Below are 27,515 nucleotides of genomic sequence, written 5' to 3' on the forward strand. Positions count from 1 at the left end.
TTCTACTTTCAAGGCTCACCAGGTTCTGGGAGATGGTGGGTCTGGAATGCTTTCTAGCGACAACGTGTCAGCCAGCTGCTGCTCTAGTTCTGCCTGGTCCTCCTCTCCCATTATTTCCCAACTCTCCCCCTCATCTGCCTCTGAGCTGTGACCTCCTGCAAACCACTGTTGTGAATCTATACTGTCTTCCTCTTCCTCCTCCCTGGGAGGGTCAGGATGGGGAAGCGGTCTCCACCATTCCTCCTCTGCCCGGTCCCTGACAGCCTTTGGCTGATTGGAGGAGTTTGGATTTGATATCCCGCCTTTCACTCCCTTTAAGGAGTCTCAAAGCGGCTCACATTCTCCTTTCCCTTCCTCCCCCACAACAAACACTCTGTGAGGTGAGTGGGGCTGAGAGACTTCAAAGAAGTGTGACTGGCCCAAGGTCACCCAGCAGCTGCAGGTGGAGGAGCGGAGACGCGAACCCGGTTCCCCAGATTACGAGACTACCGCTCTTAACCACTACACCACACTGGCATCCAATGCCCTTTTAAAATGTGAGGTGGGATTGTTTTTGTTATGTATTTTGTGGTTTTATATTATGATAATAATAATAATAATAGTAATAATAATAATACAAATATTTTGAAAAGCAGACTTTTACACTCACATGTATATGTATATGAGAGACATATTTTAATCTCAACCATTTTATACACCCAGCCATAATGCTAAGGTTTAATTGAGAATTGATGAATTCTTTTTTGTGTGTGCATATGTAAGAGTGTGACTGCTTCCAGAAACATAACCCCCTAGCACCTAAATCAGCCTTTCTCAACCTGTGGGTCCACAGATGTTGTTGGACTACAACTCCCATCGCCCCTAGCTAGCAAGGCCAGAGCTCAGGGATGATGGGAGTTGTAGTTCAACAACATCTGGGGACCCACAGGTTGAGAACCGCTGTCTTAAATTGTTCTGGAATAACTGTCACGCCAGCTCATCATCACAATACAAGCGTTTGGATCCTTGCAGAAACACATCTCGTTCAGTTCCGCGGAGTACTCGCTCCTTGGCTCCCTGGGGGGTAGTTCATGGTGATGGGTGCAAGGGCTCTTGCAACTGTGGATGAGATGAGGGCTCAGCTGCGAGCCTCTGCTTCTCCTTCGGCCAGGCAAGGCAGAACAAAGCAGCACTGTGAGTCTCTAACTTCCAGCAACCAGTTCAAAGCCAACCATTCATTCGTTCTCATGCGGGAAAGACTCTGGTTGCCAGGAGACAGTGGTGGCCAAGTGGTGTTTTTGTGTATGAAATGGTGTGGTTGCAAAGTACTTCTGTGCCCTTGTGCTATTTGGAGCAAAATGACTGCTTCCTGGACTTGTGTGTGGCTCTTGCAAAGCTCTGCTTATCTAGCAGCTCTGCCTCTTGGAACGAAGGATAAGGCTTTTGAAGGCTACTGTCCAAGAAAGCTATACTCTGCCTCCATGGTCAGAGGCTGTGTGCTTCCGAATGCCAGCGCTGGAGGGGAGAGTGCCGTTGCACTCAGGTCCTGATAGCAGGCTTTGCATGGGCATCTGGTTGGCCACTGTGAAAACAGACTCCTGGACTAAATGGGCCATGGACCTGATCCAGCTGGGCTACTCTTGTGTTCTTCTCTTTGTGCACAGGGAACCTTTAACGTTACATGCTACAGACCTCGAAGATTCAGATGCTACCCTTCCCTTCACGTCCAGTGGTGAGTTTCCATTAAACAATTAAAGAACTAATATTCAGGGAGGGCACAGTATCGGCTTGGAATATGGACTCGAGTTTTGTTTTCCAGGCCTTGCCTAACGTGCTCTTTCTATAAGGTTTGTTTAATTTTTTTAACTACCCTTTATCATTGCAATGCTGTCTTTGCCACATTCAGTGTCTAAAGGAATCTTCAGTTCCACTCCTCGTTTTACTTCTTCAAATAAACTGTCCCCAGAGGAGAGGTACAAAGACAGGTCTCCCGTGCACTCACTGTTAACGGCTCATCTGGATGACCTGAAGGTAACTCCTGCAACCTGTTCAGAACGCCGGTCAAGTCTGAAGAAGAGCAGCTCCCCGGAAGCTACATCATCTTCTGCCTGTAGAAGTAAGTGCCAAGCTATAATCTAAAGCCAGCCATAAAACCACTGGAACAAGGTGTGGTTGGGGCTTCTTCATATGGTCTTCCCAACCCATACAGTGGTACCTCTGGTTACATACTTAATTCATTCCGGAAGTCCGTTCTTAACCTGAAACTGTTCTTAACCTGAAGCACCACTTTAGCTAATGGGGCCTCCCGCTGCTGCCGCGCGATTTCTGTTCTCATCCTGAAGCAAAGTTCTTAATCCGAGGTACTATATCTGGGTTAGCAGAGTCTGTAACCTGAAGCGTATGTAACCTGAAGTGTATGTAACCTGAGGTACAACTGTATTAGATTTAGGAGAGAGCCAACTGGATAGCTTGAAAGACCTACGTTGTCTCCCAGTACATTTCCAAGCACAATTCAAAGTGTTGGTGCTGACCTTTAAAGCCCTAAACGGCCTCGGTCCAGTATACCTGAAGGAGCGTCTCCACCCCATCATTCTGCCCGGACACTGAGGTCCAGCACCAAGGGCCTTCTGGCGGTTCCCTCACTGCGAGAAGCCAAGTTACAGGGAACCAGGCAGAGGGCCTTCTCGGTAGTGGCACCCGCCCACCAGATGTCAAAGAGAAGAACTACCACCAGACTTTTAGAAGACATCTGAAGGCAGCCCTCTTTAGGGAAGCTTTTAATGTTTAATAGACCACTGTATTTTAATACTCTGTTGGAAGCCGCCCAGAGTGGCTGGGGAAACCCAGCCAGATGGGCAGGGTATAAATAATAAATTCTATTCTATTCTAGAGCATGAAATTCTTTATCCCAGGGTTGTGGGTTTGAGACCCATGTTGGTTGAAAGATTCCTGGATTGAAGGGGGTTGGACTAGATGACCCTTGTGGCCCCTTCCAATTCTACGATTCTATAATTGCTGCCATGAGCAGGGCAGCTGCAAGATACTGCATCATCCCATCCCCCTTCCTCCTTAATTTTCAAGTGTTTCATTGCTGCTAATATGGCGGCAGTGCTGGCAGGCTCTCTGCCTCGCTGTGTGGAAGGGGGTCCTTAGAGTGAAGCGTTTGGGCAAAATGCCTCTGCCATTGCTTTCCTACGATGGCTTGGAATTCTCTCTTAAATGTCAATTAAAGTGGAAGCTTGACATTTAACTAATATTTTTTAAAAAGAATTTCTAGCCGCCGCCACAGAACAGCTGTTGCAGTGTAGCCACTCTCCCAGGTCCCCTTACCCAGAAAGTCTTGCTCTGGGGAAGGACTCTACCAGAGAGCCTCGCAAGATCTGGAGTGGCGGCAGCAGTTGAGTGACAAAGCAAATAAGGGCTGTGAGGCACACACACAGCCTGAGGCAATTGCCTCTTTTTGCCTATTGGATCCTCTGGCAGAATGGCAATGTGCTTCAACATCCAAGTACTATATACAGTGGTACCTTGGGATGTGAACAGGATCTGTTCCGGAGCCCCGTTCACATCCTGAACAGAACGTAAGACATGACTGCACGTGCGCAGGTCACATTTTGCCGCTTCTGCGCATGCGCGTGACGTCATTTTGACCCCATGCGCAAGCGGCGAAACCCAGAAGTAACGTGCTCCATTACTTCCAGATCGCCGCGGAGTGCAACCCAAAAATACTTATCCTGAAGCATTTTTATCCCGAGGTATAACTGTATTATTAAAGGGAGAAGACATTGCCCACAGGCTTGGTGATAACATCACAAGGGAAAGGGAAAGAACAGAAAATGTAGGGGCATAAGGAGGACTCGGCCCAAATTTAGCTTTTTGGCATCAGAGCCAGCTACAAGCCTGAGGGAGCCATCAGCACAGTGCTCCCCTGTGGTTTTCACCAAGCAGCAGCATAGCAAAAGGTGTCAGCAAAGTGAGCATTTTAAATTGCCCACAATGCCCCTGACATTCAAGTCATGGCATGTGAAAAATGGTGGGTCTCAAGCTACTTGGCTGGGTGTTGGAGCCCCATTCCCAGGTGCCCAAGGATGCCGTGTGCAGAAGTTGGGCCTCTTTTGGCACGCCAGTCAGTGCAAACATTCAAAACTTCCAGGTGTAAATAAAGGTCAAGTGGCACCTTTTATTGTCATGAAATCATGATCTAAACCCACATTATCTTAACTGGGGTTTTCCTCCTTCTTTCCAAACAGGTATCTCCTTTGGCACCTCTTGTAAGTGAACTTTTGCTTAAACATTTTGCAACGTTTCTCACTAAATAATTCTGCTCCCACTGCTGTAATGTCTCCCAGCTCACTGAAATATTGAGAAAAAGAAATTCTGCCTACTTCACACATTCCATTTCATCCTTGCCTTGGTGGTGGTGGTTTTTCTTTCTTCAATTTATATACCATCAAAAGATCTCAGGGCTGTGTACATTAGAAACACATTACAAAACATCAATGATAAAAACAAAGTAAAAAGCACACTGCTAGACAGCCTAATAGTAAAATATTCATAATAGTAACATTCTTCTCCCCTATGCTTTCACAAGCCATAGATAGCCACAGGCCTGAGCTTGCTTTTAATTACTGATAGACAGATTTTGGTGATAGGAAAATGGCCAGCTTTCTGGAATGTGTTTTCCCCAAGCAACTGCTTCACATTGCTTCATGTTAAGCCAGTTCCAGCTGGGTTTCCCCACAGATGATGGTGAACTTAGCCTGGAATCTGCAGGGTTTTAGTTCAGCTCCCGTTTCATGTATAATCTCCCTTCTTTTCATGAAAAGTGTAAAGCACACTTCATTCCTGTTTTGTGAACATGGCAGAAATGTTAGCAGCATTCCCATTGCATCTGTTTTGGCCCTTAAACAACTAGGATTTCAAGTGTAAATGTGCTGATCTTCAGAAGATCAACATGACCACCACCATCAGCCAGTGTTAATGTGATACCACTAGTAAATTGTGACCTGGCCCAGTTCCAGGGTCTTCAACACTATGGCCAGCCTGCTTTCAGATGAACACGCCGTTTATATCTCTGACTGTGATTTAATATTTTGTCTGTAGCTATTCAGGCAGGGGAAGCCAATGGAAACGCCTGCAGGAAATTACAGAATAAGATGGAGAGTCTGCAAAACCTAGTGGAAACATTGCAGTTGAAAAACCAAGGTATGAAATGATACACTGTTTGACAATTCAGTAATTTGCCTGGAATAAGACTTGTCTTCCTACATGTTGCTGTCAACAAAAAAGAGAAGACTTTCTACACAGGATGTACTACTTACTAAAAAGTTGTCAAATTAACTATTTTGCAAATTATTTTACTGCCCATTGCAAATATGTATGCAATATGTATGCAAATATGTATACAGTACTTGGGAGGAGTAATTCTGAGAGTCCTGGTACAGCTGCTGCAAACGTTTGAGTAGACGCATCAAGAAAGGAAACAGTGGTACAGTTAGGTGATTTTCAACTTAATAGTCGTGGGGGTGTGGACACGCATACCCTTTAGTTAGCAATGTGTATTAATTATTTCAAAACACCAGTTTATTAATCGCCTTCTGTACAATCAGTCTCAAGGCAACGTAGAATAAAAACAGCAAAAAGCATGGTAGGCCAATCCTGCTATGGAGATTGGGGGGGCTGCTTATTCCGCTTACTAGGGTCCCAGACATTTACCCCCCTATCCCTGCACCTGCTCTGGCACCACCCCTGCAGAGGAAGGGCAATAACTCAAACCACCCCTTGCTGACAGAATGTTTATATCGTGCCATCAGTATGTTTGAGTGTACAAGGACACATCTCTACCTGGAGCGGTCATTTGACACAGGCCAAGCAGAAAACAGGAGTGGAGAATGCTGGGAAAAGGCACCTTCATTCCTTTGTGATGCACTGGGGACCGCCCTGCTGTTACCAACGCTGGTTGGATGGTACTTGTGACAAGAGGAACAAGCTCTGGTCATAAATGCAAAAGGTTCTTTGCCAACCTCATCCCTTCCACTGGTGTGCATTGTTGAATACAGTCCTGGGTTTCGTGAAGAGCCAACCTGCAGGGGGACAGGAGCGTTGTTCTTTTGTGTTTTCTACCCTCCTTTGTTGTGTATTAACGTTCCTTCCCTCAATGCTACCTTCAGCAATGTCCACAATGATCCGATGCCAGGAAAAGAAGATCGAGAAGGCGAAGGAGAAGGAGAAGAAGCTGTCCAAATGAAATGTGGTGTGGTTCTCAGTCGCTCAGATGTATGTAGATTGTGCTCTGTTAAATGGAATGCTAAAAGCCTACCGTTACTGTTTAATAATAAAAGTTGCCATAGTTTTGTAATCTGCCTCTCTGTGTAGAAAAAGCAGGTTTGGCAAACAAAAGTGCCAGTCTCTTGTTGGCATAAACAAGGCAGTGGCCATATTCATCAAATGGATGTGCTCAGCTACAAACAACTCCCTAAATGTTCATACCACCTTAACTTGCATCTTATCCTTTATTATTTAATTAGGAGTTTTATGAGACCCAATGTGGTAGCTCAGTCGGTAGAACACGAGACTTTTAATCTCAAGGTCATGGGTTCGAGCCTCACGTTGGGCAGGAGATTCCTGCAATGCAGGGGGTTGGACTAGATGACCCTTGTGATCCCTTCCAACTCTACAACGCTATGATTTCAATGAGTATCTTATATTTACACCAGTACGTTTCCTTTTTAGAACAATTGTGCAGAATGAACTGGGGACCCCCCTCCCACAGGGCATTTTCCAGTCAAAGTTGGGAGAGGGAGGGGCTGGTTGGAAATCTTTAAACTGTTAATAAATATTTTTTTAAAAAAAGGAAATCTATGCCAGTGCTCAGAGATATTTATCTTGTTGCTTTGTACATTCATGCAACTCTTACTCAACGCAAACACAAGCCACAGTTTCCTTTCTCTGCTGCCAAGGTGGCTGGCTGTGCAGTGAATTAAGGGGTGCCCTGTCTCAAATGGAGGTGCCAACGGGTGCCATCTAACTGTCTTCTATGTTCTGCTTAGAAGGCTGCCTCTCCACCCACCCACCATATGACCGCTCCTGCAGGCTGGCAGAAGCGCCATCAGTTCTCCCTTCCTCATGAAACCGCACCCCCTTGGTATATGTGTTTATGTTCAGTTCCTATGTAGACTTTGGTCTTTTGTAAGGTTGCACAGCACATTCCTCTTTCATTCCCTTTATACATCTCAGCCAATGTAAACAGCGCCCATTTCCAAAGGGTTGCATTCAAATACAGCATGATTTTAAAAGTTACTAATCCACTGCCAAGTCAATGGAGTAAATTCTACAGTTGGTATAATCTTGGGTTAACTAAGAAGAATGAAAATACTGACCCGGGCTTGCATGCTACCCATTACTTCAGACTGATCAGAGCCTGCCATTTACTCAAACACACATGTTGATGTTCTTGGGTAGTTTAAAAATAAATCTAATATGCCAAGCATGCCAGACATTCAGAGATACATATATAGCATACGGAACACTCTCCCTGCTGTCTTCTAGGTGTGTTTTAACATGGCTGTTACCTTTTTTAGAAAACTGGAATATTCCCGCTCTTGAGTCTAAGAATAGGTTAAGACCTTCCTAAAACTGAGCTAGTGTTTAGTACTAGATTATAAAAAAAAAGCTATTATATGCCCAGCCCCTAGATCTAATTAATTAATTAATTGTTGTACTAGAAAAGACAATCTGTTAATGTGCTCTAAGCACTGTCTCCCTAAACAGCTAGCCAGAAGCCCCAGCTAACTTCAGATGGGTACAGATTCAAAACAGGTTTGAGCTGGACTGCTGCAGCCTTACACAAGATGCACCTCCCTGTATCTGTCTGTTATAATAAACACCACAATTTCAGCTGTAATGGGAATGAACGAGTCCTAAAAGAGGCGTATTTGCAAAACCATGGCATTTTACATATATGCCATTTAGCATGGGCAGACAGGTCTTGATTTTAATTGAAAAAAGGTGATCTGAAGGCTTAAGTACCACTTAGTCGGTTTCAAAATGTATTTATCTGGAAGGTCAGTTCTCTGTTTTGAGAGCAAACTCTCATGAACTCTGCTACAGCACCGTTACACTGCAAACCTTCTGGTTAAAGAATGACCATGTAGTGAGGCAGTAGTTTTCTTTCAAGTGGTAGTGCAGGTCTTTTGACCTCCCTGCTGCCTGTTGTGGCTCTGTGGAATAATAGAATTGTGGAGTTGGAAGGGACCCCAAGAGTCATCTATTCCAACCCCCTAAAATGCAAGAATCTCAACTGTAAAGCATCCATGACAGATGGCCACCCAACCTCTGCTTAAAAACCTCCAAGGGAGGAGTACACAACCTCCCGAGGGAGTCCTTTCCACTGCTGACCCAGACCCCCAGACAAGCTCTGCATAAGCCTGCAGACCATCCAGTACTAAAGTCCAATATGCACGTATGCTGTGTGAAATGAGATGTACTGCTTAGTATCTCTGGACTCTGAAACAGGTTCCAGGTGGATTTTCCTTTATCAACTTGGACCAGCAGCACAGAAGCTATCTGCTAAACACAGCTTTGCAAATTGAGATTATGCGCCCAACTCCTGTCCATGCAAGAATAAACTCCCCAGAAACAGACACTGAGCTATTCTAGTGAAGGGTAAGTGGCTTTCAGATGCGAACATCTGAATCAGCTAAATAATGCAGATAATCCTCTCAGACAGGCCTCCAACATGCCTTTAAACCCATTTGCAAAACTTAAAAGCCCTTGTTAAGACTGCTTTAACCTTTGTAATGTGTCAGTCAACCAAAAAACTCTGAACACCAGCAGAAATATTTGCATTCAAGGAAGCCCCTTCTGTCTTAGTGTATGAAGAGCATGGCAAGCTTCAGCTCAAGTATGCATGAAAGTCTTCATATACCGTTCTTAAAAGCTGCTGGTGGTGGTACAAAACAAAGAGTATTTTATGTTTTTCTATTGAATGCTGAGAGCAAAGGAACTAGAGGGGGGCTTGAGAAAACCCACCACAGCAAGTGCCAAGTGACAGGACTAGGACCACAGTAGGTTTAAGAACACAAGAGTCCTGCTGGATCAAGTCAAAGGCCTGTTAGGCCAGCATCTTGTTTGCATGGTGGCCAAGCAGATACCTACAGGAAACTCAGCGGTTCGAATCCCCACGACGGGGTGAGCTCCCGTTGCTCGGTCCCAGCTCCTGCCAACCTAGCAGTTCGAAAGCACATCAAAGTGCAAGTAGATAAATAGGTACTGCTCCTGCGGGAAGGTAAACGGCATTCCGTGCACTGCTCTGGTTCACCAGAAGCGGCTTAGTCATGCTGGCCACATGACCCAGAAGCTGTACGCCAGCTCCCTCGGCCAATAATGCGAGATGAGCACTGCAACCCGAGAGTCATCCGTATCTGGACCTAATGGTCAGGGGTCCCTTTACCTTTACCTTTAGTTGTTCCATGCCAAGGTCCCAACGATCAGCTTGCCTTCCCACAACTGCTATTACATTATTAAAAGCCATACCTACAATTGCATGAACACCATTTTGTCGTCTTTGGCACAAAACCTCATATTAATGGTAATCCCACTGACTTTAGGACTTCTTCAAAGTTGGGTAGCGTGGCCAGGACCTTCCAATGATACTGCAATGTTTACCATTTGGCCAGAGCATGTTTGTTGCTGTTTTCTTGCACCCTCTCTGCAATTCCTTGAGGAGAGAACAACCAGCTCTGAGGCACCTTTAAAGATTAATGAGTTCATTAAGTATGGCAGAAGCTTTTGTGGAAGCCCGAAGCAAATTCCCATGGTTCCCTCCCGATACACTTGCCAAGTTAAGTGTGATGCCAAAAGCATTTGCGGTATAATACTGTACTTTAAGATGGTCTGTGGTCAATGCTAATAATATCCCCTGGTTCATTTTGAGCTCTTCAGGAAAAGTATAGAGGCATCTTATTGAACAACTTTCACCTTCACTTCTTTGCAGCCAAACAAGAGGGCTGGCCTTATCCGATACCAGTACCTAGCCATTTGGAGGGTAAAAAAAACCCCTATTAACATTTTGTGCCTCTTATCTCAGCTGCCTTAATTCCAAATAGGAATGCACAGATAAGCCAAAGTCCATCCCATTTCACTCTCCCTGGCATTCAGTCATAGGCCCATTCAATCCTACTTTGTAGAGATCTTTTTCAAAGAATGCATAAAATTTACATTTTAAGTTGTATGCACTCCTCGCCCCATAAGTTTTTCCATAGAATATGTGTTTTGTATTTTAACTGTGAAATACTGTATGTATTTTTATATGCATTTGTGCACCCAAACTGCACCGCAAAATCAAGGTAACTGCATAACCCAATTGGGAGTTACTTTCTGATCCACAAGCAAGTTCTGACCCACTGAATTGCGTCTGCTGCAAAAAGTGCACTGAATGAACTCTTCTATCCCTAATTTGAAGGGACGCGGGTGGCGCTGTGGGTAAAACCTCAGCGCCTAGGACTTGCCAATCGCATGGTCGGCGGTTCGAATCCCCGCGGCAGGGTGTGCTCCCGTCGTTCAGTCCCAGCGCCTGCCAACCTAGCAGTTCGAAAGCACCCTCGGGTGCAAGTAGATAAATAGGGACCTTTTACCAGCGGGAAGGTAAACGGCGTTCCGTGTGCTGCGCTGGCTCGCCAGATGCAGCTTGTCACGCTGGCCACGTGACCCGGAAGTGTCTGCGGACAGCGCTGGCTCCCGGCCTATAGAGTGAGATGAGCACACAACCCTAGAGTCTGGCAAGACTGGCCCGTACAGGCAGGGGTACCTTTACCTTTATCCCTAATTTGAAGTCCATCAATGTAATATTGAGGTAAGGATCAGATTTTGTGCAGAAACGAACACTGAAACATGAAAAAATCCTGGAACTTTAGACCAGGGGCTGAATGGATCCTCCTCTCACACTTGGGCCATGTTTGACGGATGGGCAGGGCTGCTCACCTGTCAATTGCTCAGTATTGCAATGATGTCAGCTGAGCTGCTTTCCTTTGCCCACTCAATCTGAAATCAACCCATGTGGTCAAAGCCACAGTGCTCTGAAAGGGCTATCATCTGACTAGCAACACTTTGCATGCTGCAAACCCCCTTTCAGCCCAGCCCCACCTTTACCTGCCCTACATTTGACATCATATCTTATAGCAGGTGTGTGCATGGTTGGCCAAAAGAGCCTCATGGGCCAAACAGGGCAGCCTCAATAGGCCCTGCAGGCCAGCGGTTCCCCATCGCTGATCTACACCAAGTAACAGTTCAACCTCCCTTCATTGTTTTCTTCTTAAGGGAGAGGGGGCTACACTTCCTTCAAGTCTTTCAACAGCCCCCTGTCAAAGACCCACCACTGGTTAGAAAGAAACCATTACCTTCCATTGGAAAGATCCACAAACTCTGGATATGTAGTTGCAGATATTCCTGCTGTGCAAAGCAGCAGCAATTTTGAAATCCTATCAGGGGAGAATAAGCCAGGGAAACTAGGATCTTCACTATGGTCAACATGCTTCTGTAACAGTTAACTCGTCCCAAACATGTGCTGAGCATCTCAAATGGGAGGAACCAGCCCATCGCCATTTCTCTGTTTCTCACAAAAGTACCGGTACATTGTGAGAACAGTGGCAACAAAGGATTTCTGTTGAATCATGAGGGCAACCTGGGAAGGGCAAAGGAGCTTCTGTTTAATTCCTACTGACTAGAAGGCAGAGACAACTTCTGCTTTAGGTCTCAAGATATAAAGGACGGTCACCAGTCTAAAAATAATCTTTATTGTTTCCTTTTGCAGTCATGATAAGTTAAGAACATTTTAACAGACAGTTACAGTGTAGTTTAACTGCACCTTCTCCTGTTCTGTCAGTCCAGTGTCCACGCTCAATGCTCCTATCTCCTTGCACAGTACAATCTCAAATTTAGGGATTAAAGCTTTTTTATGCAGGGAGCTGTTTTGAAACACCACCCGCTAGACAGCTCTAACATGTCTGCACTAGGAAGGCTTTGGTCTGATTCAGATTGAAGAGTTTTCTTCATATCTTAAAAGCCTAAGCTAGCAGCAGAGACACTTTAATCTAAGGCAATTCTGGCAAAACATGCAGCACAGAGATATACTAAGGTAGGCAAAAACAGGAAAACTCCCTATAGTGAAATGGAATAAAAACAGAACCCCTGAGCTAGGCCAGATTCAGTGAAATCCCCACCACTTATGGGCTACTCGATCCTCATGTTCAGTCATCAGGGTTCGATTGTCACATTCTTCCCACCGCCTGACTTTCCCATTCTCCACCACTATGAACTTCCACTCAACTCTGGTATCAACTGGTAAGACGACAGAGTCCGACCAGAACCCATCCTTGTCACACCTGAGTGGTACATAGTGGTGCCACTGGCCTAGACACTCGTGGTCACCTGTGATGGCAATCAGCTGGGCTTCCGAGTGAGTGATGTAATGTACCCGAAAAGTCACATGGACAGTCTGAGGCATTGGAGACACGGCAGCAACCCTCTTGGCTTGCTCTGGGTCCTTGCTGCTTGCGTCGTCCACGCTGCTCTTCCTCGTAGCCTCTCCCCACGACGAATGCTCAGGGACAATTTCCCATTCCTCGTGGTCCACAGAGTGGTGGCACCTCTGCTCCGTGAATCTCTCCTCATGCTTGTCACTAGGGGCACCTGCTTCTGCTGAAGTACTCGCCTCATGAACTTCAGCTTCTGGGCTCTGTTGAGGTGCTGTCGTGGGGTAACCAAATGCTTCATTCCTGAGATATTCCTTGTAGTTCATTAAGGGGGTCGTAGGCTCCTCGGCCGGTTGCTCTTTTTCAGGAAACTCTCCAGGAACATCGGGGGAACTATGTTCTCCTGGAGGACCCAGCTGGTTCCCCACTGGCTCCCGGGGGCTGGACACACTAATTGGCTTTGTTTCAGGTATGGCAGGCTCATAGCTTCTCTGAAGGGATTCTAAACAGAAAAAAATGTTAGTTAGCTAGGAAGAACACAATTTCTAGGTCTCTGTGTCTCAGTTCATGCACTGTAGCAAGTTGGGCTTCTTTACATGGGATGGTATTTGCTATTTCTACCAACACCAGTCCCAGGTTCATTCATTTCAGTAGGTTTACTCGGAGTAGAATTTTGCTGAGTGCCACTCAAAGGAATTTAACCCCTCACAAATTGTGCTCTCCCCTGCAATCTAACACTAGCACACAAACATTATTTTTGTCTCCAGCAGCAACTGGTGAACATCAGATTTCTACTAATTCCCACCTTCCACCACCATGGGAGCTCATCTTCATCAAGTTCCTCCTGCCTTTCCCAACTGCAGCACCTTCAGCCACACCTGTCTGTGGAATCCTTGTAAGTGTGTGTGCAAGTTTAAAAAAAAATGCTTTCGTTGCACGTACAGGAGTGCTGAAAGGTTTTTTTTCCCAAACTACAAGGATAAAGCAAATTTAACTGCACATGAGTGAGCAAGCCACAACCATTACCCTGATCTGGCTGAAGCTTTGCAAGTGAAACACTATACAAAACTAAAAATATATAAGCAAGAAAACTGGCAGAGACAACCAACCCTGGGGAAGGGCTCTAATGCACCACATACTGGACCGCATCCAACTATCTGCTGCTAGATGCCAGATTGTACTTGAAGCCAGTTGGCAGATGAGCAACTATAGTCATGGCAGAAGACGGCTTGGCCACGTAATGACAGAAATGGCCCAATGAAAGAATGTTGCCCAGATTTGGCTCCCCACAAATGTATCACTAAATCCCTCCCCTTCTTTTTTTCTGTCCTAGTTGGACAGAAGTTGGACACAGCAGTATCAACTCAGATGAAAGTGGCATGAAGCCATCATTATTTTTCCTAAACAGTAATATACTGACACTCATTTGCCTTTCTTTTTTTTCTCATGGAAGTTTATTTTTAAACTCCTGGTCAGCAAATGGTTCCCCAGCCATAACCTTGCATTTTATTGTTTTGGACTCTGCTAGGTTTTGCAAGATTCTTGTTCTGCTCTGACGTGAATATGCTTAATGACAAACATGCTATTCCCACACGGGAACTAAAAATAGCTGATGGCTTGATTTACATTAGCGTTGCCCATAAGTGTCCATCAGGCTAGTGTGCAGCCCAAGTTCTTAGGAGAGGATTCCCATGGGACAGCCAGAACTAAAAGACAAGAGCTCTCTGCCTGATGGAAGTAAGGCAATGCAAAAGGTCACAACTGCCAATATAATTCTCCTGCCTGCCTTTCCATAGCAGCTGAAGCCATGCTGAAGAGTTGCTTAGTAGGCTAGCAAGAAGCCAAGAGATTCCAGCTCACTCCTTCAGGCTATGTGCTCTGATCGTATCTCCTTTTCTATTACTGAGAACAAGCAGAAACAGAAGCGTAGAGAGCAGGTTGCAGGGAGATTAACAGCTTTAAAAGCTGATTCATACACGAACGTGAATCACTTCCTTTTCCCATTAGATGATTACTTTCACTTCCGTTTTCATTTAACGTGGTAAAATGAGACCTGTTTGCAACCACAACACTTCCACATGTGTAAATCTTTGGTACAACAATAAGAATAAGAATAATTTATTATTTGTACCCCACCCATCTGGCTGCGTTTCCCCAGCCACTCTGGGCGGCTTCCAACAAAAGATTAAAAATGCATTAAAATCAGCAACCAAGCAACATGCATAAGCAGCAGCAGAAGATCAGAGTTGGTTTTTGCAGTAGCTCATGTATGAAAGGCTGTGGCTCAGTGGTACAGCACCTGCTTTAATGGCTTAGGCTCAGTATAAGGCACCTTCCTGTGTTTCTCTGAGCTCAGGAGATCTGAAAAGACTGAAGGGTCCATTTCCTCCAGGAGGAGAAGAGGGGAACACTCTGCACACAGGTCACCAAGTCTGAGACAGTGGTCAGACTCACCCAGGACCAAGCGCCAGCTATAAGACTCTCTACTTCCTGCACACATAGCAGCAGGAGGAGGCAATGAAAGGCAAAACATGGAACAGGTTTTTCAGAAAGGGGCCTCAAGCAATTAAAGGAAGCAGGCGCTCCCTATTCCCTCATTACTTCATTTTTAAAAAAGAAGATATTTATTAGAGTTTTACAAAATGAAAAAAGAAAAAATACAAATAAAAAGCAATTCCATCTTTCCATCACATTCTTTCATTTGCTTGATTCCCGAACCTCCTCAAACCTCCCTTTTTGTATTCCAATTTAATTTGTTAGTTCAGCAAATCCTTCCCCTCTTTACTTATCCTAATCTTTAATCTTAAAATAATGTAACATTAAATTTTTGTCTATTAATAATCCAATATTTTCATACTCCTTATAGCATTGTAGCTAAAAACCATATAACTTTTCACCCAACATCCTTCTAACATTCATTAATTTTACAATATTTCCGTAAGTAGTCTTTAAATTTCTTCCAATCTTCTTCCACCCACTCTTCTCCCTGGTCTCGGATTCTGCCGGTCATTTCTGCCAATTCCATGTAGTCCATCACCTTCATCTGCCATTCTTCCAGAGTGGGTAGATCTTGAGTCTTCCAATACTTTGCAATAAGTATTCTTGCTGCTGTCGTAGCATACATAAAGAAAGTTCTGTCCTTCTTTGGCACCAATTGGCCGACAATGCCCAGAAGAAAGGCCTCTGGTTTCTTCAGGAAGGTATACTTAAATACCTTTTTCATTTCATTATAGATCATTTCCCAGAAAGCCTTAATTCTTGCCTATTCCCTCATTACTTCAGATCAGGAACCATAAGGCATGTTATGGGAGGAAAATCAGGAATAATTACTGCGCCCCACTCCATCCTGGGTAGAAGTGGCATCTCCTGAATTTGCATGCAGGGCACAACAGCCCTGCAGGGCAGGCTTCCCCAAGGAGGTGCTAGTTTTGCACCGGGATAATGGGTGCTGTAGCCTAAAACATCTGGAGGACCATGGGATGGGGGGTTTGGGGGGGGGCTTCTCCAAGGAGCGTAGAAATCACAGAATTGGAGAGCTGGAAGAGACCCTAAGGTTCATCTAGTCCAACCCCCTGCAGGAATCTCAACTAGATCATACAGGACAGAGGACCATCCAACCTCTGCTTTGAAACCTCCGAGGAAAGAGGGTCCACAGCCTTTCTGTTCCCCTGCAGAACATTTCTTACATACTTGCATGTGTTATTTTATTTTTAAGCATCTAGCAAACCGGGGTGCGGGTATAAATTTGCAATATACCAATTTAATGAAAAAAAAATTTAAAAAGCAGAGGGGTTGATTCCCCTTCAACTCACCCACCCACCCCACGACACATACTTTGCTGGAGTGGATGTGGGGGGTGGAGAAAGACTATAGCCAAAGGAGTAGGTTGACCTAGAAGCTCTCCAATGCACGGAGGGCAGATTTAATTTGGTTGGGTTTTTTCCTAACCCAACTCGCGCGCCCTTCTCAAGACCACCGGAGACACGTGAAGAAGGGAAAGCGGGGCCGGCGTGGAAAGCGCATGATGCACGCAATCCCTTGCGGGGAGAAGAGAAAAAACCCCCGGGGGGGTTGGGGGTGTCACACCCCCTCCAAGACATGGGGTTCAGCGAGGAGAACCCCCCCCAAAAAAACCCCTGAGGGACGAAACCAAGGAGAAAAGGAAAAAGTTAGGAGAGGAGGGGAGCCAGGAAAACTTTGCAACGCAGAGGGGCGGGGTAGAAAGAATAAAAGTTATTATTGTCATTCAGTATTTATTATTATTATTATTATTATGGAATTCCTCTCAGGGAGGGAGGGAACCAGGCGCCGTACCTCGGTCTCCGCGCTGTCTCTGAGGGGACCCCCCGGCCTCCTCCTCCTTCCCCCTGCCGTCTCCGCGGCCGTACCAGAGCCAGGCGAGGAGCGCCGCCACCAGCGCCACCAGCAAGGCCGGCCACAGACCCGCCACGGGCTCTCCGCCGCCGTCGCCGAGCGGGTGAGGCGCGGGGCGAAGAGGCGTCGTCGGGGCGTCGCCGCCCTCCTCGCCCGCCGCAGCCATGGCCGGAGAGCGAGGCGAGGCGCCGGGGAGACGTGAGGCGATGCGCGGCAGGCCCGAGCGAGGGCTGGAGGGGTCTCCCTCCCGCGGCGGGAGCCTTATATGGGCCCGGAGAGGAGCCCGGAGCCCGGCCCAGGGAGGAGCCTGCCCAGGCCCAGGACGGGCCTTCGGGGTGGAGCCGCCGCCCGCCGTCGCACCTGCTCGTTCCTCTCCTCCTCCTCCTCCTCCTCCTCCTCGTCGTGTCAAGTGGAGCAGCGGCGAAGCGGAGTCACTCCGGATTAGCTTCGGCTCCAGCTCCGAGGTAGCCGTTCATTCCGCGCCTGCACTCGCTGACTCTCCCTCCTGGGAGAAACGCAGCGGGGCTTTACGGCTAACACTGTAAAAAGTATAATAACTTGATTTATTTTGATTTGAATGTTTTGCCCCCATCTCTATGTGCTGCTATTATTTCATTTATCGATTTCATAAAATTTCTACACCACTTGATCGGAGAAAGGGGAAGCACTGAGCAGGAAAACCTGCTCCTGTTTTCCGAAATCACTGAGATAATGTAACACGGCTTTTTAAATGTTCTTGAATATTTTTCGTAGAATTGTAGGCTTGGAAGGGATCCCGAGGGTCATCTAGTCCAACCCCCTGCAAGGCGAGAATCTCAACTAAATCATAAAAGATGAATGGCCAAAATTTCGAGCCGGGGCTTTACTCTTGAGGAGACTTTCCTTCCATTTCACTTCAAGCCACGCACCATTTATTTACATGAATTGTTTTATTTTATTTGTACCCCCACTGCCCACCTGACTGGGTTGCCCCAGCAACTTTGGGCGGTTTCCAACATATATATATATATATATATATATATATACACATGAAAAGATCACAACAGTATGAAGTTGTTGTTTTTTTCTGGGGGGAAAGGTGGGGGAACTCACCACCAAGTTTGTTTGTGGAAGTGCCACACACAAAAACACCTCCTGCAATGGCTAAATGTAAGATGTGATTAATAAAACACAAGCAAACAATGATCTGGGTTAGAAATGGCCACAACTTTATTGATATAGGTGGGTTTTTGGCTCAGGCATTGGGTGTATATCCGTTCAAAACTCCCCCCCCCCAATTAATTAGTTCATTTTTTAAAAGGTAAGAGAAATCAGGTTTGCCCAGTTCCTGCTTTTTTAAAAAGCCCCCCCCCCATAGATTATTTTATTTGTATGCCACTTTCCAGCAGTTCAAGGTGGCTTATAGCATGAAAAAAGACACATAACTACAGGGGGGATGATGATGACATAACTACAACATTGAAAGAATATATAACTGCAGTGTAACAAATGTATTCATAGGTAATAAATCAAATATTTTAAAAAAATCCAAACTGAACAATTTCCACATAAATCACAGCATGCATGATTTTGTGTGTCTGACACCTTTCCGCAATCCGAACCATGTTCAAGGTGGCTTACAACATGAAAAAAAGTTACACAACTGCAGCATGGAGAGATGCAAAACGGTCACCTAACAAAAGTAGTCATAGGCAATAAATTAAACATTTTAAGAAACACATCCAAAATGAACGGAAAAAATGTACACACCTCAAAGCAGTGTTTACAAACAGGCAAAACAATAAAATCTAAAAAAAATCACAATCCTGCAACACTAAATAACAACATGGCAGTAATAAAAAATGGAATGGGAGAGATACAAGTATTATTATTAGATTTAGATTTATTACCTCTTCTTCACCATTTGATACTTTTGTAAAAAGACAATATTTGAAGTTTTTTTTTGCTTCTCCCGTCATCCCAATAATTTTAGAAACAAAACCTCATACTGTACAGTATTAATAAGCTAATACTGTAAAGAAGTATAACTTGAATTCCTTTTTTATGTTTTGCCCCCATCTCTATGCTTTATATCCTGTTATTTATTCATTTATCGATTTCATAAAATTTATACACCTCTCGATCGGAGAAAGGGAAAGCACTGAGCAGGAAAACCTGCTCCTGTTTTCCAAAATCACTGAGATACTGTAACAGGGCTTTTTAAATGTTATTGAATATTTTTCATTGATGTTGTTGTTGTTGTTTAGTCGTTTAGTCGTGTCCGACTCTTCGTGACCCCATGGACCAGAGCACGCCAGGCACCTCTGTCCTCCACTACCTCCCGCAGTTTGGTCAAACTCATGCTGGTAACCTCGAAAACACTATCCAACCATCTCGTCCTCTGTCGCCCCCTTCTCCTTGTGCCCTCCATCTTTCCCAGCATCAGTGTCTTCTCCAGGGAGTCTTCTCTTCTCATGAGGTGGCCAAAGTACTGGAGCCTCAGCTTCACGATCTGTCCTTCCAGTGAGCACTCAGGGCTGATTTCCTTAAGAATGGATGCGTTTGATCTTCTTGCAGTCCATGGGACTCTCAAGAGTCTTCTCCAGCACCATAATTCAAAAGCATCAATTCTTTGGCGATCAGCCTTCTTCATGGTCCATCTCTCACTTCCATACATCACTACTGGGAAAACCATGGCTTTAACTATACGGACCTTTGTTGGCAAGGTGACGTCTCTACTTCTCAAGATGCTGTCTAGGCCTGTCATTGCCCTTCTCCCAAGAAGCAGGCGTCTTTTAATTTCGTGCCTGCTATCGCCATCTGCAGTGATCATGGAGCCCAAGAAAGTAAAATCTCTCACTGCCTCCATTTCTTCCCCTTCTATTTGCCAGGAGGTGATGGGACCAGTGGCCATGATCTTCGTTTTTTTGATGTTGAGCTTCAGACCATATTTTGTGCTCTCCTCTTTCACCCTCATTAAAAGGTTCTTTAATTCCTCCTCACTTTCTGCCATCAAGGTTGTGTCATCTGCATATCTGAGGTTGTTGATATTTCTTCCGGCAATCTTAATTCCAGCTTGGGATTCATCCAGCCCAGCCTTTCGCATGATGTATTCTGCATATAAATTAAATAAGCAGGGAGACAAAATACAGCCTTGTCGTACTCCTTTCCCAATTTTGAACCAATCAGTTGTTCCATATCCAGTTCTAACTGTAGCTTCTTGTCCCACATAGAGATTTCTCAGGAGACAGATGAGGTGATCAGGCACTCCCATTTCTTTAAGAACTTGCCATAGTTTGCTGTGGTCGACACAGTCAAAGGCTTTTGCATAGTCAATGAAGCAGAAGTAGATGTCTTTCTGGAACTCTCTAGCTTTCTCCATAATCCAGCGCATGTTTGCAATTTGGTCTCTGGTTCCTCTGCCTCTTCGAAATCCAGCTTGCACTTCTGGGAGTTCTCGATCCACATACTGCTTGAGCCTTCCTTGTAGAATTTTAAGCATAACCTTGCTAGCGTGTGAAATGAGTGCAATTGTGCGGTAGTTGGAGCATTCTTTGGCACTGCCCTTCTTTGGGATTGGGATGTAGACTGATCTTCTCCAATCTTCTGGCCACTGCTGAGTTTTCCAAATTTGCTGGCATATTGAGTGTAGCACCTTAACAGCATCATCTTTTAAAATTTTAAATAGTTCAGCTGGAATACCATCACTTCCACTGGCCTTGTTATTTGCAGTGCTTTCTAAGGCCCATTTGACTTCACTTTCCAGGATGTCTGGTTCAAGGTCAGCAACCACACTACCTGGGGTGTACGAGACATCCATATCTTTCTGGTATAATTCCTCTGTGTATTCTTGCCACCTCTTCTTGATGTCTTCTGCTTCTGTTAGGTCCTTACCACTTTTGTCCTTTACTATGGTAATCTTTGTACGAAATGTTCCTTTCATATCTCCAATTTTCTTGAACAAATCTCTGGTTCTTCCCATTCTGTTGTTTTCCTCTATTTGTTTGCATTGCTCGTTTAAGAAGGCCTTCTTGTCTCTCCTTGCTATTCTTTGGAAATCTGCATTCGATTTCCTGTATCTTTCACTATCTCCCTCGCATTTTGCTTGCCTTCTCTCCTCCGCTATTTGTAAGGCCTCGTTGGACAGCCACTTTGCTTTCTTGCATTTCCTTTTCATTGGGATGGTTTTCGTTGCTGCCTCCTGTACAATGTTACGAGCCTCCATCCATAGTTCTTCAGGCACTCTGTCCACCAAATCTAAATCCTTAAACCTGTTCCTCACTTCCACTGTGTATTCATAAGGGATTTGACTTAGATTGTATCTTACCGGCCCAGTGGTTTTTCCTACTTTCTTCAGTTTAAGCTTGAATTTTGCTATAAGAAGCTGATGATCTGAGCCACAGTCAGCTCCAGGTCTTGTTTTTGCTGACTGTATAGAGCTTCTCCATATTTTTCCTGGAATCATAGAATTGTAGCCTTGGAAGGTATCCTGAGGGTCATCTAGTCCAATCCCGTGCAAGGCGAGAATCTCAACTAAATCATAAAAGATGAATGGCCATTCAACTTTTGCTTAAAAACCTCCAAGGAAGGAGTGTCTGCCATCTTCTGAAGGAGTCCATTCCATGTCAAACAGCTCTTACTATCAGAAAGTTATTCCTGATATAGAGTCGGCATCTCCTTTCATCTAACTTGAAGCCACTGGTTCTGGTCCTACCCTCCAGAAGAGCTTGCTTCATCTTCCATGTGACAGTCCTTGAGATATTTAAAGATGCCAATCATATCTCCTCTCAGTCTCCTCTTTTCCAGGCTAAACATATCCAACTCCCTCAACCGTTCCTCATAAGGCTTGGTTTCCAGACCTTTGATCATCTTGGCTGCTCTGTCTGCACACATTCCAGCTTGTCAATGTCTTCCTGAAATTGGAGTGCTCACAATTGGACACGGTATTCCAGATGTGGTTGTTCTGACCATGGCAGAATAGAGCGGTACCATGACTTCCCTTAATTGGAACACATTTTTTATTTGCCATTTGGTGGGGAGGGAGATACTTAGAGATATTCTGGCCAATAACTGAGTCACCTTCTAGAGCCATCTCCCCACCCCTTCTTCTAGTGAAAGACTGAAAGACATTATCTTCTCTACTTTGCTGAGAGTCCTCTTTCCCCTTTTATTAAAACAAAATGCCTATTTCCTTAGAATCATAGAATCATAGAGTTGGAAGAGACCACAAGGGCCATCGAGTCCAACCCCCTGCCAAGCAGGAAACACCATCAGAGCACTCCTGACATATGGTTGTCAAGCCTCTGCTTAAAGACCTCCAAAGAAGGAGACTCCACCACACTCCTTGGCAGCAAATTCCACTGTCGAACAGCTCTTACTGTCAGGAAGTTCTTCCTAATGTTTAGGTGGAATTTTCTTTCTTGTAGTTTGGATCCATTGCTCCGTGTCCGCTTCTCTGGAGCAGCAGAAAACAACCTTTCTCCCTCCTCTATGTGACATCCTTTTATATATTTGAACATGGCTATCATATCACCCCTTAACCTCCTCTTCTCCAGGCTAAACATGCCCAGCTCCCTTAGCCGTTCCTCATAAGGCATCGTTTCCAGGCCTTTGACCATTTTGGTTGCCCTCCTCTGGACACGTTCCAGTTTGTCAGTGTCCTTCTTGAACTGTGGTGCCCAGAACTGGACACAGTACTCCAGGTGAGGTCTGACCAGAGCAGAATATAGTGGCACTATTCTTGTGATGTCCTGAGTAAACTGGGCAAATGGGCATGTATGCGCAAGGGGGAGACATACAGACAGCCATCGTTCAATGAACTAGCATACTGATGTCAATGGGTTAAGTGGGAGAAAGGTCCTCAGCCTGTTATTGTAGGAATTGACCTGCTTGCTTGCAGCACAGCTAGTTTAAAGACAAGGCAGGCAGAATTTTGCACAAGAGGTTGGGAGCCTAAAGTGTGGGGCCATGGGTGGTGGTTGCCCAATATACCCCCCCCCAAACACACAAAACCCTCCATGGCTCCTTCCTGTAAGCAACAACAACCAATTTTAATCTATTCCCATGTAATAGAAGGGTTATTGCTTCTATCACCCTCTCACAACAAGCTCAGCATCAGGTGCTGTGAAGACGAATTCCAACAATTGCAAGCAGAATTCGGATATTTATGAGGATTGTTGAGCTTTCTAAGTGCTATAATTAAATGCTGGATTCAAAGTCCACCCCTCCCTTTTCTCTTCTGGAATTCCTTTTTTTCTATTAAAAAAAAAAAAAAGCTTCCACAAACTAGATTACATTTCTTAATACCACATTGCCCTTCCTTATTTGTGATGAAGTCCAAAGAAATGAAGGATTTTGCAAAGAGTGGGCGGGTAAGTCTTGTCAGGGCTATCAGATCCTATTAAAACAAATTAGATTTACTAATTATGCTAATTCAATTTTATTACCCATTTTGATGCTACTCTTGAAGCAGTGATGTCAGATTTTAGGACAGGATTAAAAGATTATTCTGGTGAAAGATTAAACCAACAGCCAAGGAAGTTGACTGCAAGAAGCTTTGCAATACAGACTTTGCAGAGCTACAAAAAATGATAAATTAGATGTCAGTAGAGAGACTCTACATCAAGAAACTAATTTAGTTGTTGCTTCAAATGCTGGAAAATATACCCACATCCCTACTGAATAAAATATTTATTTTCAATCCATTATTTTTATCTTTCTTTAATCATGGTCATAATTTGAATTCTAAGACGCACTAATGAGATCTCATTCCCAGCTATCTCATTAAAAAAGGGAATGGCTAATTGGATGTCTCTGTGAATCTATTTCCAGTAGTTAGAGTTCTTAATCTTCCCATGTCATTCAGAGCTTTTAACTAGATGGGATATTAAATGTCATTTTAATTTATAGACACACAAGTTTCCAGTCTTCACAATGGCAACATCAGACTTCTCATATTTGAATGCCTGCCTCTCCACAGCTCATAGTCAGAAATGAAACAATCATGTCTTTATCTCCATGTGGCTCAGTTCAAAGTAAACGTGTAGGATTGTGCTGTTAGTGCTTGTGGTTTTCTTTCCTTCCTTTTGCTATGATAGACTAAACACAACAACCTTCCGTCCAAATTGGACCTCAGGTTGTAAGTGCCATTGTTTTGCGCAGCCAAAACAGCATTCCCCACATACAAGAGGGAAGTCAGCAGAAGTTTGCAGAAGTGCAGACCTACGTGGGGAGGGCAAAAAGAACTCAGTGAGGACTAAGCATGCTCCCTGCAGCTTTCTCCAAAGAATCCTAATAACTTTAGTTCACACCTCACAGGGCTACAATTCCCATCACCCTTTAAAAAACTAGAATTCCCATGATTTATTTGTGGGGGACATAATGCACTTTTAAATGTATAATATGTTGTTGTTGTTTAGTCGTTTAGTCGTGTCCAACTCTTCGTGACTCCATGGACCAGAGCACACCAGGCACTCCTGTCTTCCACTGCCTCCCGCAGTTTTGTCAAACTCATGCTGGTAGCTTCGAGAACACTGTCCAACCATCTCGTCCTCTGTCGTCCCCTTCTCCTTGTGCGCTCAATCTTCCCCAACATCAGGGTCTTTTCCAGGGAGTCTTCTCTTCTCATGAGGTGGCCAAAGTCTTGGAGCCTCAGCTTCAGGATCTGTCCTTCCAGTGAGCACTCAGGGCTGATTTCCTTCAGAATGGATAGGTTTGATCTTCTTGCAGTCTATGGGACTCTCAAGAGGCTCCTCCAGCACCATCATTCAAAAGCATCAATTCTTCGGCGATCAGCCTTCTTAATGGTCCAGCTCTCACTTCCATACATCACTACTGGGAAAACCATAGCTTTAACTATACAGACCTTAGGGTGTATTAAAATGTATGGGAGAAGTGGAATGGAGTATCTTGAACAGGAGCAATATACAATTTTTGCTGCAGGGCCCACTTGTTCATTACATTTTGTATTTTGAGAAGTGGAAAACAGTAGTAACATTTGTAACCTTTCAGATTTTTTAAAAGCTACAGTGTTAAGCTTGTACCATTTTGCAATTATCTGAATTTGTACATTTGAGCGCACAATCCACCAGAAAGTTCTCCTGTGTAAGCCCCATGGAAATAGTGTTCTTGCACATCTTCCATACATTTCACTTGGACTTATGCAGATGAAGTTCCCAGTGGACTGTGCCCCAGGAAGACTTGGCATCCTTAAAGCTGCATATCCATTGGTACCTCCCCACTGTTAACTTAGCATTGCACATTCAGATCTTACTTTCCTGCAAGGGTAGCTATGCAGTGGCCCTCTGTATATTGCTGGACTCTAACTCCCAGCAGACCCAGCCAGCATGGTCAATGGTTGAGAATAATGGAGTGCACAGCAACATCTGAAGGTCCAACCCTAGGTTTATTGAGTAGAAAAAGCAGAAAACGAATGTTTTTTTCCTGAAACCACTTAGAAACGATTGAGCAAGTCCAGAGCAACTCCCTCCCATTTCTGGAACAAGAGGACTAACCCTCTCATAATGAATAGCACTGCGGTTTATTTATCTTATGAAGCATTTAGCACCTTAACCATCTGTTACTGACTGTCAGGACCAATCTGCTGATATTGTAAAAGTGAAATCACAGCCAGCTTTCCAGGAAGCCTGTGCAGATAAAGGTGGCTCTCCTGCTGTGGGTGGTTTCAAGGACAGCTCCTGGACAAATCTACAATTAGACGTCAAGCAGAACCATTTATTTAGGCCAGCCAAAATCAAACACCTGTGCAGTCCTGTATTCAGAAAGCTACCATATTTTTCCGTGTAGAAGACTATAAAAGGTAAAGGTAAAGGTACCCCTGCCCGTACGGGCCAGTCTTGCCAGACTCTAGGGTTGTGCGCCCATCTCACTCTATAGGCCAGGGGGCCAGCGCTGTCCGCAGACACTTCCGGGTCACGTGGCCAGCATGACAAGCTGCATCTGGCGAGCTAGCGCAGCACACAGAACGCCGTTTACCTTCCCGCTAGTAAGCGGTCCCTATTTATCTACTTGCACCCGGGGGTGCTTTCGAACTGCTAGGTTGGCAGGCGCTGGGACCGAGCAACGGGAGCGCACCCCGCCGCGGGGATTCGAACCGCCGACCTTTCGATCGGCAAGTCCTAGGCGCTGAGGCTTTAACCCACAGCGCCACCCATATAGTAGTAGAAATATAGTAGAAGACTATATTTCCCCCTAAATTTTTGAAGTTTAAAATAAGGGGTCGTCTTATACATGGATAGTGCATTTTCTTAATTTTGAGTTCCAAAAAATAGGGGTCGTCTTATACACGGGGGCGTCTTATACACGGAAAAATACGGTATATTCAGAGTTCGTTGCTGTGTACTTCCAAGCAAGGAGTCATACTATTAATTTTGTTTTTGCTTGACTGGCTGCAACCCATTTGGTTCCAGTTCAGGCCAGCAAAGAGCCAGTAACTGGTTCAGAACATATAACCAACCAGCTGAACTATTATAGAATTAACCCAGAGGAGGAGGACGAATGCCAAGATCCAGTGGAAGCTGCTTCATTATGGCAAATGGGGCACTGCCTCACCAACCTTGATCTGCTCTCAGCCATCCCCCAGCTGCCTGCCCTGGAGGTGCCATTGGCTGTCCTCCTCCTCCCCTTAGTGTTAATGTTGCTGTTGCAGAACTCGGGAAGGAGGATAAGGACAATAGAAGAATTACTTGGCTCATTGCTGTCACTATCTGTGGCTCTACCTACTGTTGGGGTCTATTCACATTAGAGAGTGGTGAAGTCCCCATCCCACCCTGTGCATTTCATAGCTCTTTCCCCCTCTAGGTGTTTATTCACATCAGCATTGCTTCAGTTCGGTTCCATTTGTGTACATACCAGGAGACAGTGGTAGTGGGGTCAGGACAACTTAGGAACATTTAAAGGACTCCAGTTGATGCGAAACTTGTTGGGCAAACAACACATAAAACAGTAGTATCTCATAACGAAGAACGGGATACATATGCATTTTGGATAACGTCATGTGAGCATAGATTAGAAACACAGAACTGGAAACATGGTGAGTGTGCAGTAAACGGGTGTGAACACAGCCTTGGTCTCCCTGCCTCCCATCCTATCAGTCTCAATGGTCACCAGCCACTGCTGCTAGGTAATAATAATAATAATAATAATAATAATAATTTATTTATACCCTGCCCATTTGGCTCAGTTTCCAAGCCAAAGGAACAGTCCCTTTAAGGTCCTATACTTCTCAGGGAAGGGATGGCTCCTACTAGGAATGATCTGGCCCCAGAATTAGAGGAATAAAGCCATCCTTTTGGGGACCAAGCTGCTTATTCAGAGTTCTTTAGGGTGCTGCAACTAATTGGCTCACCCTGCAACTTCATGGGTTGAAACTGGGACAGAACATATGTTTTCTGTCCCCATGAGGCTCCAATACTTTGGCCACCTCATGAGAAGAGAAGACTCCCTGGAAAAGACCCTGATGTTGGGAAAGATGGAAGGCAAAAGGAGAAGGGGACGACAGAGGACGAGATGGTTGGATGGTGTTCTCGAAGCTACCAGCAGGAGTCTGACCAAACTGCGGGAGGCAGTGGAAGACAGGAGTGCCTGGCGTGCTCTGGTCCAGGGGGTCACGAAGAGTTGGACATGACTAAACAACAACAACAACCTCTAGATACAAACGGGATCCGTTCCGGAGCTCCGTTCGCATCTAGAGGT

General features: G+C 45.0%; 2 protein-coding genes across 5 annotated transcripts in view; one reads left to right on the top strand and one right to left on the bottom strand.

Moving 5' to 3' along the window:
* The window catches only part of CCDC158 (coiled-coil domain containing 158), a 39,123-nt gene extending 32,786 nt beyond the window's left edge, over positions 1-6,337 (top strand). For 3 of the 4 annotated variants that reach the window (XM_053404334.1, XM_053404337.1, XM_053404335.1), the window contains 5 exons: positions 1,644-1,711; positions 1,886-2,095; positions 4,230-4,250; positions 5,083-5,184; positions 6,150-6,337. In XM_053404334.1, the coding sequence (XP_053260309.1) occupies positions 1,644-1,711; positions 1,886-2,095; positions 4,230-4,250; positions 5,083-5,184; positions 6,150-6,226 (478 nt within the window). In that variant the 3' untranslated portion in view covers positions 6,227-6,337. The remainder of the gene's footprint in view (positions 1-1,643; positions 1,712-1,885; positions 2,096-4,229; positions 4,251-5,082; positions 5,185-6,149) is intronic. The other variant, XM_053404336.1, reaches the window with a different exon arrangement.
* Positions 6,338-11,750: 5,413 nt separating this feature from the next.
* Positions 11,751-17,187, bottom strand: STBD1 (starch binding domain 1). The gene is made up of 2 exons (XM_053404366.1): positions 16,764-17,187; positions 11,751-12,951 (listed from the first exon to the last, which is right to left on the bottom strand). Exons 1-2 carry the CDS (start codon positions 16,987-16,989, stop codon positions 12,182-12,184), a joined length of 996 nt encoding a protein of 331 aa, XP_053260341.1. The 5' UTR covers positions 16,990-17,187; the 3' UTR covers positions 11,751-12,181.
* Between the last annotated feature and the right edge of the window lie 10,328 nt (positions 17,188-27,515).

The sequence above is a fragment of the Podarcis raffonei genome, chromosome 9 (assembly GCF_027172205.1).
Source record: "Podarcis raffonei isolate rPodRaf1 chromosome 9, rPodRaf1.pri, whole genome shotgun sequence".
In the NCBI taxonomy this organism is placed as follows: domain Eukaryota; kingdom Metazoa; phylum Chordata; class Lepidosauria; order Squamata; family Lacertidae; genus Podarcis; species Podarcis raffonei.

Excerpts from the sequence above, each read along its gene's own strand:
- STBD1 (XM_053404366.1), bottom strand. The coding sequence starts at position 16,989 with ATGGCTGCGGCGGGCGAGGAGGGCGGCGACGCCCCGACGACGCCTCTT. Across the intron at positions 12,952-16,763 it reads GAGACAGCGCGGAGACCGAG|AATCCCTTCAGAGAAGCTAT; the intron begins GTACGGCGCCTG and ends TTTTCTGTTTAG.